This window comes from Canis lupus, chromosome 4 (genome assembly GCF_011100685.1).
Source record: "Canis lupus familiaris isolate Mischka breed German Shepherd chromosome 4, alternate assembly UU_Cfam_GSD_1.0, whole genome shotgun sequence".
Lineage (NCBI taxonomy): Eukaryota > Metazoa > Chordata > Mammalia > Carnivora > Canidae > Canis > Canis lupus.
Genome location: NC_049225.1, coordinates 58892012 through 58908770, shown reverse-complemented (window position 1 = coordinate 58908770; position 16759 = coordinate 58892012). Strand labels below are relative to the sequence as shown.

At 50.4% G+C, this 16759-nt stretch overlaps 1 protein-coding gene across 1 annotated transcript in view; it reads right to left on the bottom strand.

The window, feature by feature from the left end:
* Positions 1-15770, bottom strand: part of CCDC69 (coiled-coil domain containing 69) — a 36679-nt gene extending 20909 nt beyond the window's left edge. The window contains exon 1 of the mRNA XM_038534985.1: positions 15636-15770. Within this exon, the coding sequence (XP_038390913.1) occupies positions 15636-15683 (48 nt within the window). The 5' untranslated portion in view covers positions 15684-15770. The remainder of the gene's footprint in view (positions 1-15635) is intronic.
* Between the last annotated feature and the right edge of the window lie 989 nt (positions 15771-16759).

Here is a 16759-nt window from a genome sequence, read left to right as displayed (position 1 = left end):
AGTGGGGAGCTTGATGCTGATTGACCTCTCCTTAGATTCTTGTGGTTTGTGAACCAACCAGAAGGCCCTCCCTGCCCACCTCTTCCTTCTCCCAGCACTTACTCAGACCTTTTGCTATTATCCTCACCCCAGTTAGAGCTGAAACTTTCCAATCTTGAATTCAGAGACAATTACCCTTTCCTCTGAGGACCTACGCTTACCACAGCTTCCTTCCAAGTTCCCTATATTTGGGACAAAGCATCAGAAGTCCAAGCCATGGGGGTGGGGGGTGCTTGGGTGGCTCAGTAGGGTAAGTTTCCAACTCTTGGTTTTGGCTCATGTCGTGATCTCAGGGTCCTGGGATTGAGCCCTATGTCCGGCTGATGCTCAGTGCAGAGTCTGGTTGTCTGCTCCTCTCCCTGCTCTCTCTCTCTCAAATAAATAAATCAATTCTTGGGGCACCTGAGTGGCTCAGTGGATGAGTGTCTACCTTTGGCTCAGGGCATGATCCCAGGATCCAGGGAGAGGGTCGCACACCGGGCTTCTTGTAGGGAGCCTACTTCTCCCTCTGCCTGTGTCTCTGCCTCTCTCTGTGGGTCTCTTATGAGTAAATACATAAAATCTTTTTTAAAAAAATCAGTTCTTTAAAAAGAGAAGAGGTCCAAGCCATGGTTTTACCATGATTATTCTTTGTTAGAGGGGGTGCTTCGCCAACTATAAAGAGGCAGTGGTACTTACTTGACAGATGGGGATAAGACACCATACTCAGGATGTACTGGGCATCATGATGTCTTATCTATACTACCTTAGCAAATCTTCAGAATGATCCTGGGAAATATGAATATCACCAATTTATTTTTTAAAATATTTTATTTATTTATTCATGAAAGACACACACACACAAAGAGAGAGAGAGAGAGAGAGAGAGAGAGAGAGAAGCAGGCTCCATGCAGGGGGCCCGATGTGGGACTCAATCCCAGGACTGCAGGATCACGCCCTGAGTCAGAGGCAGATGCTTAACCGCTGAGCCACCCAGGGGTCCCTGAATATCTCCAATTTAAAGAAGAGGCAGCTGAGGCTAAGTGAAGTCAGGACTCAATCAAGGTAGATTAGAGAATCGTTGGCAGAGTCAAGGATTTGAGCCATACCTCTGGGTGCTTTAACCAATGTTGGCCAGTATTGGGTGAATCTGATCAAAGGAGGGAACAGATGCCAAAGGGCTGTATTCCAGAGCAGTGCCAGTGGCTCCCAGATTTTCAAGTTTCGTAAATGGTATCTTTTAATTGGAGAGTTGATATGGGTTGATGAGAAAGGATGCTGAAAAATATTATTTGCAGACTAACACTATCATTTCATAAAATAGAGCACATGATAACCTTCCAAAATATAGTAAGGAAAGCTCAAGACTTTTCTTCTGGGAAAGGGGAACTGACATGCTTATTCAACGTTATACACACACCTACACCTTTAATTTTTCCCACTTCACCCCAGCTGGTGGAAAGTCAGTCAAGGCCTGGCCCTGGCCACTTGGCCAGAATCTGGGGTAGAAAAAAAAAAAGTTAAGCCATTCTGTACACTTTTAAAAATGTTTTCGGGTAGTAACTAGACTTACTGTGGTGATTACTTTACAATATATGCAAACATCTAATCATTGTTGTATACCTGAAACTAATATAATATTCATATGTCAATTATACCTTTTAAAAAAGGATGCTTTGGGACGCCTGGATGGCTCAGCAGTTGAGCGTCTGTCTTTAGCTCAGGGCATGATCCCGGGGTTCCAGGATTGAGTCCCGCATCGGGCTCCCTGTGAGGAGTCTGCTCCCTCTGCCTATGTCTCTGCCTTTCTCTCTGTCTCTTATGAATAAATAATAAAATCTCTAAAACAATGTTTTTTAAAGATGCTTTTAAAAAACAAAAAAAAAATTTCTAGATCCCATTTTAAGAAACACTTAAAAGGGGCATCTGTGTGGCTCAGTCAGTTAAGCATCTGACTCTTGATTTCAGCCCAGGTCATGATCTCAGGGCTGAGATGAGGCTCGTGTCCAGGCTCCATGCTGTCTGGCTCCATGCTGGGTGTGGAGCCTGCATAAGATTCCCTCTCTCCCCAACCCTGTTCCCCTCCCCCATCTCCCTCTCTAAAAAAAAAAAAAAAAAAAAAAAAAAAAAAGAGAGAGAGAGAGAGAGAGAGACTTAAATAAATAAGCCAGCCTATGGGAAGGCTTTGAAAATGTTCCATTACGAATTATCACTGTAAAAGACAAACTTTACTTTTTACTATGGTAACAGATTTTTAAAAGTAAATTATTGCACAAAATTATTAACAATTTCCTGAACTAAAGAATGATTGAAATGCTGCTAGAAAGCATACTTCTGGCTGGAGAAGGAAGTCAAGTCAAGGGAAGGCTTCTACAACCTTCAACTCCTGCCCCCAAAGTACCCAGCAGAGCCTGGTACGATGTGAGCCCCTGGCCAGTTGAACATGACACGGCACTATCACCCCCACCCAGGTCAGTGGCTGGGGCAGGCGCTCCGTGGCTGCGGATGCCTGACTACTGAGTTCTCCTTCCACCCTGTGAAGACGGGGCTCTCCCTGCCCAGGCGAGAGGGGATGCCTGGCCCAGGCACAAGCCAGGGGAGCTGTCAGAGCAAGAATCAGGGAAGTGATGGGAGCCAGCCTCTCTACTCTGGCCTGTAGGAAGAAGGGAGATAAGTGCTTGTCACATCCTGGTTGCCACCACTGGTTATGCTCATCTGGGGATGTTTTTATGGGACTGAGAATTCCTGAATTCCAGTCCTGGCTCTTCTACAAACCTGGGCAAATTTCTTCCCTTCTTTGGGCTCCTGCTCCCTCCTTTGCAAAATAGAGTCAAGAACACAGTAGTGGATCCCCACGGTGTTCCAACTCTAGGCCTCTACCCACAGCCCCTCTCGATAGCGCTGATGGGCAGAGTTATTACAGTGAGGAAACCCAGGGAAGCAAGACATGGTCACATTGTGCCTTGATGGCAAAATCCACATCAGAACCAGGTCTTAGCACATTAGAGATGGAGTGGTGTGTTAAGAACTCTGGGATTTAGGGATGTCTGGATGGCTCAGTCGGTTAAGCTCTTGGTCATGATCTTGGGGTTGTGGGATTGAGACCCACTGTCCAGCTCTGTGCTCAGCATGGAATCTGCTTCTCTCCCTCTGCCCCTTCCCACCCGCCCCCAATCTCTATCTCTAAAATAAATAAATAAATAAATAAATAAATAAATAAATAAATAAATAAATAAATAAATAAAATCTTAAAAAAAAAAGAACTCTGGGATTCTAGAATTACCCAGACCTGGATTCAAATCCTAAATCTAACACTGTATGATGGCATGGCCTCTCTAAACCTTGGTTGCCTCATGAGATTGTTTTAAGGATTAGATGGGATAATGTACCTATAATGTCTGGCATAGTCTAAGAGCTCAAACATTGCCTGAGTGTATTACTTTCTGTTTGAAAAGCAGTGCTTTGGTAGATCTCCCTCAGGGTGGCCTGAAGTAAGATCATAAAGCTCATAAAAAACTGTCTCCTGCCAAATAACAATCACAGAAGGGTGAAAAGCTCTTCTCCACAAACGGCTTCCAGACCACAGGCAGGATGTATAACCAGGGGCTTGAGTCCCCAGATCCTGATAAAATCACTCCCAGAATTACTCCTTCCAATGACGTTCAAGACTCATCACTCTCTGTCCTTAGGCTACTATCCTCCTCTTCTTTCCTATTTCTTTAATGAATATTTATAAACATCTTCCTCCAATTATAGGAGTAGTAATAATAGATATATCTATTCATTATTTGAACATTATATATACTTTATATGTTTTACTTTTTCAACTACATTATAAGCATTTACTACATGGCATTAAATATTCTGTAAATATATTAATTTTCACGACTCAAACATTATATCTTTGTGAACAAATTCAATCATTTGATTAATAATCTGCATGAGTACTTCGGTTATTTACATTTTTAAATTTCCAAATTATGCTTTCACTAATCACCTGCCGATTTATACGATTTTTTTTTACATATCCCAAACTACTGGTTCTACCTTCCAGAAAGGTTCTACCAATGAACACGCCCACTACTGGCACATGAGAAGGCCAGTTTCAGTGCAACCTTGCCAACATGGAATAGTACCATTTTTTAAAAAATAGTGGGCAGATTTGGTAGGCCCAAACCAAACAAGCCTATGGTATTCCTGGCCCCAATGGGTGCATCCATGTGTTCAAGACCGACCCAAGCTGCTCAAGCCCATCCCAGCATGGTGCACCCTCCAGTTCCTCAGGCTTCCAGGCTGAGCTCATGTCACATTTCTCCTTTGTCTCTTCCCAGGGCTGAGTTAGTTCCTGGTGGCTCTGTGCTCCAGTACCTGTCCGAACACCAGCATGAGCACCTGTCTGGTTACCTGTGTTTCTCCAGCTAGGCCAAGGGGGCTCTTTGAGGATAGGGATCATTTTTGAAACTCACTTTGGATTTGTCCCAGCATCTGTTATGATGCCCAGAACACAATTTCTAGGAATGTGGTCTATGGGTCTCCCGTATTAGAACCACCTGGAAAGCTTGCTTAACACAGCCCCCAGGCCCAGTTCTGGACCCACAGAGTCCAAGGGTGATGTGTGTGCCAGGAAGCTCCCATCTGCCAATCTATGCAGGAGGTCCTGATGCTCACAAAAGCCTAAGGACACAGAGCCCAGAGCTGAGTAAGAATTGATAAGCAGCCACTACATGGAAAATCCCCAGGTTGGGGCTCCAGCGGCTTCCTCCTCAGAGGCTACAGAGCAGAGTTCAGCCTGCAGTGGGACAGGACAGGGGCTGGGAGGGAGACACAAGAATTTCCCCTTCCAAAAGCAGACCGGGGAGGGCCAGGGCTGGGGTGGGGCATCCGGATCGAGCTCTGGAAGAGAGATAGCAGGGTTTCCTGAGTTGATAGAAACTGGAAGAAGAGAGCCAGGGGAGCAGTTGGCAGCACAGGACGTGTAAGCAGAACCCCTGACCGGGGGAGACACCAGGAGACCTGGGTCCCAGCTTTCCTATGAGCCTTTCAGGAAGTCCCTTGCCTGCTCTGGTCCTCAGTTTCTGTATCTGCCAGGCGTCAGGGTTGGAACAGTTCTTCCAAACTCCAGGGCAGCCCTTCCACTATGAAGGCTGGAAATAGGGTGCTTTTATCTTGGTAACACACACAGTTCTGGGGCCCAGCTCCTTGTTGTCAAGCAGACCAGAGCCCTGCTTTGGGTTCAACCTGAAGCCAACCCGATTTGCAGCAGGATGTGGCTGCCAAATACAGGTACAAAGTCAGGGTCGAGGGTATCCCCGGTGGCCCAGCGGTTTAGCGCTGCCTTTGGCCCAGGGCGTGATCCTGGGGCCCCGGGATCGTGTCCCACATCGGGCTCCCTGCATGGAGCCTGCTTCTCCCTCTGCCTGTGTCTCTGCCTCTCTCTGTGTGTGTGTCTCTCATAAATAAATAAAATCTTAAAAAAAAAAAAGTCAGGGTCGAGTGGGAGGACAGTGGCCAGAGCTGTGGAAAAGCCCGATGAGCTCAGATTGGGTCCAGTGAGACCCGTAGAAGACGCTTGCATTTTGAAAAGTAAATTGACAAATTGGAATACATCCAAAAGGAGTTGACAAGATGTGGAAGGAGGCACAAAACCAAATTATAGGAGGTACTGTTGACAACAGTTGGTCAGCGTCAAGAAGAGGCAAGAAAACCTGGCCGCTGTCTTCAAATCTCTGCAGGACTGTCACGAGGTAGAAGCTGCTAGTGTGTGGTCCACACATCCTTAGAGGGCAGGCTTGTGGCTAAGGACTAGAAGTTTCAAGAAGTTTCAGTTCAACATGAAGAAGAATTTCAGAACTGCCCCAGACAGAGATAAGCTGCCTTACTAGAGGTTGGGGGTGCAGTGGTGACAGTGAGTTCCCCATCACCAGGAGCATGCAAGAAGAGGTAAACTTCATTTCACAGGTGGGACTGAGTGATTACAGAGGACCTTGAACTCCAACAGTCTATAATTCTATAAAGTATCCTTGATGTTCAGCAAGTAAAGCCCTCAGGTAAACACAGAGTACAGGTGGTGTGGGAAAGCCACCAGCATTAACACAGTCTCGGGGGCTCTGTTGAGTATTATCCAGGTTGTAGTACTTTGGAGTAAATTTCCATAGTCCTGTACTAAAGCCTAGGGGGTAGAATCCTCAATTTCCCTCAAATTGTGAGCTGCACCAGGCATGGGTGAGTAAGGCAGGAGCAGCTCAGATGGAAGCCGCCCAGCTATTCCTTCCGCTGGGGCTCCTGCTAGGATGGAAGCCAAGAGCAGCCTTGAGGATGGCTCAGCCTTTCCAGAAGACACTTGGTCTCACCTTGCTTTAGGGACATCACTCCATGCTTTCCACGGGCCTTTGGGCTTTGTATAATTCTGACTGAGTGGTATCATTTACATCCTCATTATTTTTGCCTCCCTTAGAGAATTTAATAATCAAAGGACCCTTAAGAGTTACCCAGCTCCTTTCCTGTCGCCTGGCTTCCCTGGGCCACAGAGTCCTATTACACCCTTTCTGGCTGAGGAATGCTTCCTGGGACCCAGAAGGCAGGGTTGGCAGGGCCCCTGGAGACAGTTTATTCCATTCTTCATCTCCTATTTCCAGATGGAGAAACTGAGGCCCAGAGGTGGGGCAGACAATACTTGTCAGAGGCCACAAGGCCAGGGAGCAGAACGCTACTGAGAATCCAGATTCAAGGCGGAGCCTGGACGCCGTTCCTTCTCCTATATGCATACACCAGATTGATCTCAGCAGATGAAGTCTAGGGGACAGATGATTCTGGGTCTCACGGGACTCAGGTCACAGCCGTCTGCAGTATCAGAGCTGCCTTTCCGGAGGCTGCGCTCAGCGTGGGCGGGGCCCCTCACCAGTAGTTTCAGAATCTTAACAACCAAGGCAGAGCCTATTGGCTGAGGGTAGAGACAGGAAGGAGGTGGGGGTGGAGGCCCAAAGGCCCCCCCCCCTTCCAGAAAGGGGAGGAAAGGCAGGGCCTAAATGTTCAGGGCTGTTGAGAAATATTGGTGCTCACACCCAAATCACAGAGGCCCAGATGGACGATCACCATAAACACAGGTTTTCTTCCCTATCTCTAAGATGGGCAGAAGTGTTTTGCCAAAGTGATGCCTGAATTTGATTTCATTTTCACAGTGTCAGGGACACCGAAGATGTAGCTTGCCTCATTCATGCTACAGAGTGTGACGTCCCCACCGCCCACCGCCTGCCTGGGGATAGAGTGGTTTGGCTACACAACCACCCCAAAGGCAGGAGGGCCAGCCTGGACCCCTCGGCTGTGCTGGGGGCACTGCCTATTCTCTGAACACCTGTGATGCCCCCAGAGCACCCAAGTCGGGGCTGGATGTGGTCTCTAGTGTTCCTATCTGATTGACTGACAAATGAGGCCTCAGAGGAGGACAGAACCACTTCCCTCTTGCGCAGACCATGGCAGACAGTGGGGAAGGCCTTGAGCACAGAGCCCAGCCTCGCTCACAGATGGAGGAGCTGAGGCCTACAGAAATGTTTCCCAGTGCACAATATTCCTTTTCTTTCTCCCCAGAGCCCATGCTTCCCTGTCCCCTAGCAGCTTCCCAGGGTGTCTACCAATTCTGGGGCACCTGGCAGGGCCTGGAGCTGGCAAAAGCACTCAGCACCATTTCTGGCATTTGGGTCAGCCTGAGACCCTGAAGGGGTGAGATAGAAAATGATGTCGGTGGCCGGGGCAGAGAAAGAGACATGCTGAGGGCACAGACAACATATCAGATATCCACCCATCTCCCCAACCCAATGGCAAGCAGCCGAGTTGGGAGGTGGTGGGATGGAGCGGGGTTTAGAGTCAAAATCCTGGCTTGCCACTTGCTTGCTGTGTGACCTTGGGAATGTACCCTACCCTCTCCGGGCTTCTGTTTCCTCTTCTGTATGGTATGGAGTTGGGTGATGGGATACATCAGAGTCCTTCTTAGTTTTGACATACTTTGGATGTAGAAGAAGGGGCAGAGTGAGGTCATTCGGACACCTCATCCTGTATCAGTCCTGGCACGCTCATTTGCTCCGGGCAGAGCAGGGCAGGCAATCTGACACACTCAGCTGTCAACCCCTGCACGAAGAGGGCTTCTCCAGAGGCCAAGAAAGAGGCACCCTTGCTCAGGAAGACCTGAGTGGGTGTCCTGCGCCCTTCATGTATACCCTCTGTCCTCGAGCAGCCCCTGTGGGAGGCAGTAATTGCCTGGAGCAGAGGGTGACAGGGAGCCCAGTAGCCACCCACCCCCAGGTTATATGCAGCACATATAGACACCCTGTAGCCCTGCAATTGCACTGCTAGCAGAGAGACACCCATTAGTGAGGACAACAGTACCTCCAGGGTGCTCAGGGCAGAGTCGTGTGTAATAGGGAAACACTGGGAACCAGCTTCATACCTGTCGTGGGGACTGGCTTGATACCCTAAGGTACCTCATACTACGCAAGGTCATAAGTTTAAAAAATGAAGCACATTTTACATACAACGTCGGAAAGACATTTGGTAAAATACCAAAATGCAAAATGAACTATTTCTATTATACAGAAAAGCACAACCTGATGACACTTGTCATATCTTGAGAAAGGACTAAGATCATTGTAGCCAAGGATGGGGAGCTTTAGTCTTACCTGAATTCTTAGAATTTTTTAAACAATGATGCATTCAAGTTTTACTCATGTGCAAAGAAATCAACAACAGGAAGAAATACGACTCTTGAAACCTAAAAGCAGCGAAGGCAGGTCATTATCCAGATGGAGAAGTCAAGGGGCAGGGAGAGGACCCCCTAGCTCAGATCCCCAGCAGGCTAGCGGAAGGGGCAGGAGTCAGACCACCGCTGACTCCCTGGGCAGTGCTTTCCTCCACGGATGCCACGACTGCTGGCCGAAAGCACCCAGGCCTTGGCCAACCACCTCCTTGTTTGCCATGCTCCCTTCTCTTCTGGAGAACCCTGGGTCCAAACAGAGGCCTGGGGTTCCTGCTGCCCTCCCTCGACTGATGGTGGAGGTTGACAGTGGGGGTGGGAGTAATGAACCTGAAGATATATCCACAGTCCCTAGGGCTGCTGTAACAAACTACCACAAAGTTGGAGCCTTAAGACAAAAATGTATTCTCTCACAGTTCAGGAGGCTAGAAATCCAAAATCAAGGTGTCAGGAGAGTTGGTTCTTTCTGGAGGTCCTGGGGGAGAAGGTTTGACCCTTTTCTCCTTCTCTCCCGGATTCTGGGGCTTGCCAGCAATCCTTAGTGCTTCCTAGCTCATGTGTCTACATCCTTCCAGTCTCTACTTCTGTTATCTCTGGCTTTCTCACTGTCTACATTTTCCTGTTCTTATGAGGAAACAGTCATTGAGTGAAGGCCCACCCTATTCCAGTAGGACATTATCTTAACTGGATTCCATCTCCAAAAAAACCTATTTCAAATAAGGTCACATTCATAGGTTCTGTGTGTTCATGAGTTGTGTATGGTGGGGGCACTATTCACTCCAGTACAAGTAACTTTCCTAACGTCAGGGCTATTTCCTTAATCACTGGGCAGCTGGTAGGGTTGTGTGGAGCCGTGGAGAAGTGGCAAGGAGGTCTACAAGGTTCCTTGCACACCCAGTAAAAGAACACCACCACTGGGGGAGAGGGAGAAGCAGAAGTAGGTCAGGTTGTACATCACTTATCTGGAGGAAAGCACGGACGTAGGATGGATGTTTTATGTCTTATAAGGCATTTGGCCTAGATGTTCTGGAAGATTCAGGTTTGAAAATAAAGTGACAAGATAAACGATTTTTAGGGATTAAAATTCACCTGGCAAGAGAAGCAGGATGACTTGTCTTCAGGTAATGGACAGATTTAGATCTCCACATGCTAAAGATGGATGGATTTTCCTCTTGCTCCTACTCTCTGCCCACGTTGGACTCCTGGAACCTCCTCCTCCCCCACCTACAGGTCCAGCTCTCCCTGGTCATCCAGTAGGCCTCACAGTGCTCTGAGGGTGGAGGATACTGAGAGGACAAAGGTGGAAACCAATCAGGCCAACCATCATCAGGCTTTTCCTTTTATTTGGAGGGGTATCCCTACATTTTCCAAGTCTTTTTTTTTTTTTTTTTTTTTGAACCTGAATGCTCACAAGTGTTACACTGAGACCCCTTAGAATCCCTGTTCCAGGCAGATTTACTAGCTGCTCCATGAACACTGAGAGGTTAGTTGGCAGTGCCCCCTCCCACCCCCAAACCCAGGACCATCATCAGCTTGACTTACATGGTAGCCCGCTTCTGGGCAATGAATCTGAGGTTTCATGTATTCTGCCTTGTTTACAACAAAAAAGACATGAAATCTGGGCCCCAAACTCAGCACCCAACAGAGGCAAAGATGGATGTCTTTAGGTGACTGGGTACATACCCTGCCCTTGGGGGACCTACATTAGCCATCTGGGAATTCAACTACAAAGGAAAAGAACAGAATTGAAAACATGTACATGTGCAGAAAATGTGTTGCCAAAGATTGTGTCTTTAAGGCAAGGATTATTAGAAATTTTTCTACCCAAGTACAGAGGTCTCTTTATAAAATAGAAATCTGGCTTTCAACCTCACAAGCTTTTCAGAATGCAATGCATGGAAGCCTGTATTGGCTCTAGCTGGGATGATTTTCTGGGGTGGGCAACATACACACCAACATCTCCATGATGCCTGGGGCAAGGGGCTCAGTGCCCAGGAAAGTCAGCTTCCTCTCACGTTCAATTGTCCCATCCTTGGCAAACCAAGCTAAAAGGTCAGGTTTGCCCAGTTTATTGACAAAGTGTCAGGAGCCTGGACTTTTCTATATTCCACTTACCCCAACACAACTATCTAGCCCCACCCCACCAACCCTCAAAACCCAGCCAAGATGCCAGCTCTCTAGGGAGGCCTTCCCTCAGCCCCTCCTCTCCCCTCTGAGCTCAGAGCCACCCCTCTCACCCATTAGGATGAAAACACAAAGATGCTCATGAATAATGAGGGTAGGAGTGGGGAATGTAAACAACCAAGTGTCCAAACTGGTTAAATAAGCCATGGAACATCCACAGAATATTAAGTGGCCATTAAAAATCATGTTTCCATGGACTATTTAACAAGAATGCCCCAGCAAAATATTAACTAGAATATAACCAATTTAAAATATATTGCCAATTGTGTAAAAAGTCACCCTCGTGGATATTATTTATATAGGAAAAATAGAAGGACACTGAAGTGTATGCAGAGGCTATGTCTTAAGGGTGATTTTTTAAACTTCTTTATATTTTTCCAAATTCTGAATTTTCTTTTTTAGGATTTTATTTATTTATTTGAGAGAGAGTGAAGGCAAGAGAGACAGTGAGTACAAGCTGTGGGAGAGGAAAGGCAGAGGGAGAAGCAGGCTCCCCACTGAGCAGGGAGCCTGATGCGGGACTCGATCCCAGGGCCCTGAGATCATGACCAGAGCCGATGGCAGACGCTTAACCGACTGAGCCACCCAGGCTCCCCCAGGTTCTGAGATTTTGCCTCAAACATTATAATAATCGGAATTAGATTTCTTAAGTGGAATCCTAAAATATTTACTAGTCCTAGGCTTGCATCTCCTCTTCTATTCTTGACAAAATGTCACCTGACCTCTGCTTGAACTTCTCCAGAGATGGGGAACTCGCTACCTCTTCCTCAGAACAGGTGGAATCTGGCTTCCTTTAGCTTCCCCTATGGGCCACAATTCTGCCTTCTGGAAAAACAGAAAACAAGGCTGCTCCCCAAGTCTCCTTGGCAACACTTCAATGGCCAGGCTCCAGGCTTCATGTCCCCAACCCCAAAAACCTTCCAGGGACATGAATGTCCCCCTATTTCCTACATCCCTGTTTGCTTTCCTTGGGTACAATCTAGGCAGTGATGTCCTTAAAGTCTCCTTATGACATTCTCCACATGACCTCTATTCTTGCCAGTCAGTGTGTCTCAGGGGCTCCGCTGCATGCATTCTTTCTCCTAATCTTGAGACAACCCTATGAACCAGGAGCTAATCTCACACCCATCTTACAGATTAGGAAACTGAGGCATGGAGGAGCCAAGTCCTTTCCACAGTCACTTAACCAATGTGCAATAGAGCCAGGACTGCGGCAGCACCTAGGCAGAGCCTGCTGTGCCCGGTGAGTAAATGAATGCATGAACTTTGCCCTGAAGCCCATGCCCTTAGCAGCCATGGTTGGTCTCAGAATTATGTACGCCCACGCGGGGCTCTTCCAGGCCATTCACTTCTGCATCCCTCCCCACCCCCCCTTTTCTCTCACCCGGCCTGCTACCTGGAGGTGCTCATGAAGGGCTCCTGCACGACAGACCCATTGAGAACCTGGTGCCCAAGGCCCAGTAGTGGGAGCCGTGCTGAGTGGGTTCTCTGCCACTCTGCTCTGGACTGTGGTGCCATGAGTCAGAGTCCTGGGGACCAGGGATTTCAGACATCATACCAGGCACACACACAGGGGCTTGACCATGAGGCACTAGGTGCCCTTCCCCACCCCTGCCCGGGGGGTGGGGGGCGGAAGCTACTGGGGATGGAAGGCCCCTCTGTACTCCCATGTTACTCTTACAGGCAAATTCGTGGAAAATGTTTCCCTGGCCTCTCCCCTCTCTGCCCATCCTCCTCCCAAGTCTTCCTGGGGACATGACCATATCACCCATGGTATCAGTCAAGATGGATTTAGGAAGGACCAGACAGTGCAGATGGCTCCTCAGCATCCACCTGCCAGGGATCCCTGCTCAGCCATCATCAGGATTTCAACTCATCCCAATGAGGCAGTGACAGCCTCAGGTGGGGTGTCTTGGCTAAGGCCACCAGGCACAGTAGACTACAGAACTCAGCACACCCTCTAATCTTTGAACTTGGAAGGACTGAGAGGTCCCAACGGTCAAGCCTCTGTCCCCAGCTAGGGCAGTGCCCGCTGAAAGCTCTGGGCTCATTCCTTGCTGCTTGCCACCCCTGCTTTCCACAGTGAGCCCATCATGCTGCACTTTCTCTGGCTCAGTCTCAGCTCGGGCTCTTCTCTCTGCCTCCAAACCTTCAGTGCTCAGTCAAGGCATCCTCACCCACCCCTCCGTCTCCCCACATCCAAGGAATCTTCCTGTATTTCTCAAGGCTGGGTGAGGTAGTGCTGTTGCGCCCCGGGGCTAACCCCGACCCTGATTGGCTGGCCTTCATCTGCTCACTCAAATATTTACGCAGCACCTACTCCATAGGAGGTGATGAGCACCAGTGGGGGTGCAGAAAACCAGGCTCCGCTGAATAGCTTTGCCACCAACTGGCTCTACGACTTTGGACACATCACTTCTCCCCGAACCTCCGTGTCCTCACCCATAGAGTGGCGAAGATTCGGCAGCTCAGCCTAACTTCTTGGGCTTTTGTAAGGCTCGCAGGATGTGAAAGCACTCTGTAAACTGCCACTCAGCGTGAGTCATTGTGACCATGACCTAACCCCTCTGTAGTGTGAGCTCATTTTTGTACATCCCATCCTTAGAGCCCTGGGTCTCCCTGAGGGAATGACAGCTGGTGGGGATGGCCTTGGGAGCTCAGGCCTTCCGGGGTTTGGCACCTGGATGAGAAGCTGGGCAGGAGCACAGCCTGGAGGGATGGAAACAGGCATGAACTTTAAGTGAACTGACTTATAAATCCTGCCACACAGGGGCAGGGGCCTGGCATTGCTGGGGCAGGGAAGATGTGCCAGACTGGCCTAAGGCAACAGAGTGAAGGCTTTTGGGCCAAAGGGCTCTGGAATCCATAAGAAGCCACTGGAAGCACAGAGTAGGGGAAGAGACAAAGAGCACTGGGCTAGGGGACTGGATGCCTGGGTTCTACTCTAAGCTACTCTATGACCTCGGTCAAGACTTCCCTTCTCCAGGCCTTACCCTCTGATCCATGCATCATCCCAGGTGGTACCCAAGGTCCCTTCCCACTGAGATAGTCTGTGCAGGCTTTACTTGCCCTTCATGGTTTGGGGGTGGTAGGGGAGGGTCATCCAGTTCAGACTGTGACAAGGACAGACAGGGACAGCTGGTAAGGCTCTTGGAAGGGCAAGGCGGCAAGGGAACCCATGCCCGCTGTTAGAAGGGTCAGGCCTGGGACAGGGCCCCTCTTCTGGTCTCCTTCTGCCCCTGCCTAGATGGAATTCACTCTTGGCCCACTTTGCAGACTGAGACATTGACACAGGTACAGACTCTCAGACCCTTGGAAATCTTCCTGCTCATCTCCCTCCCTCTCCCCCTAGAGGGAGAAACTGAGGCCCAGAGAGTGATAAGGGCTTGCTCCAGTTCACCAAGCACGTCTACAGTGGAGCCAGGACTGATGTCCACCTATCGCCAGCTCCGTTTCGGGTCTCAAGCCAGGCTCAGCTTTATCTGCCCACAATCCCTATCTGCCAGCCCTCTGCTTCCACTGCTGTAGGTAAGCCTCAGTTTCCCTGCTGCAGTAAGGGATGACGTGAGGGATTCCCAGCCAGAGCTTGACGAGGTTTTCTGAACTAGGAATAAAGGAGGAGCAAGAAAAGCAGAGGAGGTATTGTACTTGGGGTGAAAACTCCTCTCTCAGAACGAGGCACACGGCATGGAAAGTTTGCCTTGGTCCCAGCAAAGCGGGAGAGAGAGAGAGAGAGAGATTCAAGTTTTATGAAAAATAACTACATTTTGTTGCAGTTTGGGGCTTCTCAGGGTCCCCAGGGAACTGCTCACCAAGTTCATGGGACCACCTATTCCCACCTGGCTGAAAAGCAGGCAGTAGTAGGAAGAAGGCTTAGAATTTGAGGGCCCTCCCTTTCCCCTCTGCGGCTCGGGTCCCCGAAGGAAGTCGTCCTTCGGCTCCAGGCTCTGACCTTCTGGGCTGCTCAGAACCCAGGGGCACCTGGTCCCACTGCCAGAAACCCGAGTAGAGTCTCCTGGGTCCTGACCCAGCTCCGAGGCCCCTCGGGGGGAGGGACAGGAAGGAAACGCAGGGCAGCAGCAGGCGGTGGATCTCCTCCCTCTTTGGCCCCTCCCAGCTACCCCCAGCACAGCCCACGTGCACCGGCTGGGGGCCCCCCAAGAGGCTCGCGACCCGCGCTTCTCCAACTTCAGTGTCTGTTGTCATCACCCGGACAGCTCGTTAGAAGGCGGGTCCTGTTTTAGCAGGTCCGGGGCGAAGCCCGAGAGTCTGCATTTCACACGGGTCCCGGGTGGGGCCGCTGCTGGGACCCCGAGGGCCACTCTGCGAGGCGCGGCCTCGGGACGCGGGAGGCGCGCGAGGCCCAGAGAGGTCGCGTCACCTGGCCGGGGCGGCCCAGCCAGCAGCCCCCGACCGAAGGGAGCCCGGCACCTGCCTCGGCCCCGGGCGATTCCGCGGCGGGGCGGCCGGCTCAGCGGCGCTCGCGGGGCCCAGGCGCCGTGCGGGTGCACTCGGCTGCCCCGCGCGGCTCAGCCCGGCCGGCTCTGCCCGCCTTCCCCCGCGCCCGCCCCGCCGTCCTCCGCCCGGCGCCCCGGGAGGCTCGCAGGGCGGGCGGCGCCCACGGGCCCGCGGCGGAGCGGCTCCGCGCCCCCTCCCTCCCGGGGCAAACTTCGCCGCCCCGGCCCTTTACCTTTCTGGGGGCTCCGCAGCAGCTCAGCCGGCTGTGCCCGCCGCCCATCCTCCTCCGGGGCTCCGGCCGCCGCCGCCCAGCTCCGGGCGCCCCCCGCCCCGAGGACCCGCGCGCCCGCCCGCCGGGGCTGCCGGCGAGACCCTGAAACTGAACCTGGAAGCGCAGACTTGAGCCGGCGCTGGGGCGGCCGCGCGCCGTAAATACCCGAAGAGCAGGGCCTCGGGGGTTCGCGGCGCCGCCGCCCCCGGCAGGTGACCCGACTCTGCGAAAGGCAACCACCTCGGGCCGGGCACAGAAGGTCCCTACGAACCACGGATGCTTTTCCGGGCCCTGGGCAGAGAAAAGGTCAGGAAGAAAAAAAAAAAATTAAAACAATTACTTAGAAAACACACAGCTACCGTTTCTTGAGAGCTGTGTCTGTGCCGGCTACTTTGCACGTATTACTACCCCCCCCCAGCCCCCCAATCTCCTTGCAACAAAGGTATTATTCCTCCCACTTTACAGGTTAGGGAAGGGAGGCTCAGAGACATCATTTGCCGAAGCTCACTAGCTAGGGAGTAGCCGAGCCCAAATAAATTCTAGTTCTAATTGGTGACCCTAAGCTTTGAACCACTTCCCTACAAATACATAATGATACTTAGTTTAATTGTAATGCCTCTTCACTTCTGGGTCAGCCGTTCTTTCCGGGTCACGAGCATCTGTAATACGCTGTCCGTCTTGGACGGATGATGGTACCCATTACAGCCACCTTGTGAAGTAGACAGGCGGTGGGAATAAGGGACAGATCTTCAGATCTTGTCGCTGCCTGGGCAAGAGAATTTTTATTTACTGCCACTTTGTTACTACCTGGGGTTTCTGAGAGTGGCAATGCAGAAAAAAAACACACCGAACTTTGAAAATCAGCGTGCGTGTGTATCTGTGCATCTATTAGCAAATTATACAAGGCCCGGAGACACTTGGGAAGGTATGCTAATGTGAGAGGGACTTACAGTCATGAATGAGGAAGAGTAAGAGACCACAAAGGAACCTCCCCCTCCACAGAGTATAAGACCAATTGTAGCAGGTTCTAAAAAAGGAAACTAAAGATACAGATGATACAAGGTTCTTGGAAGGAAGAATAATAT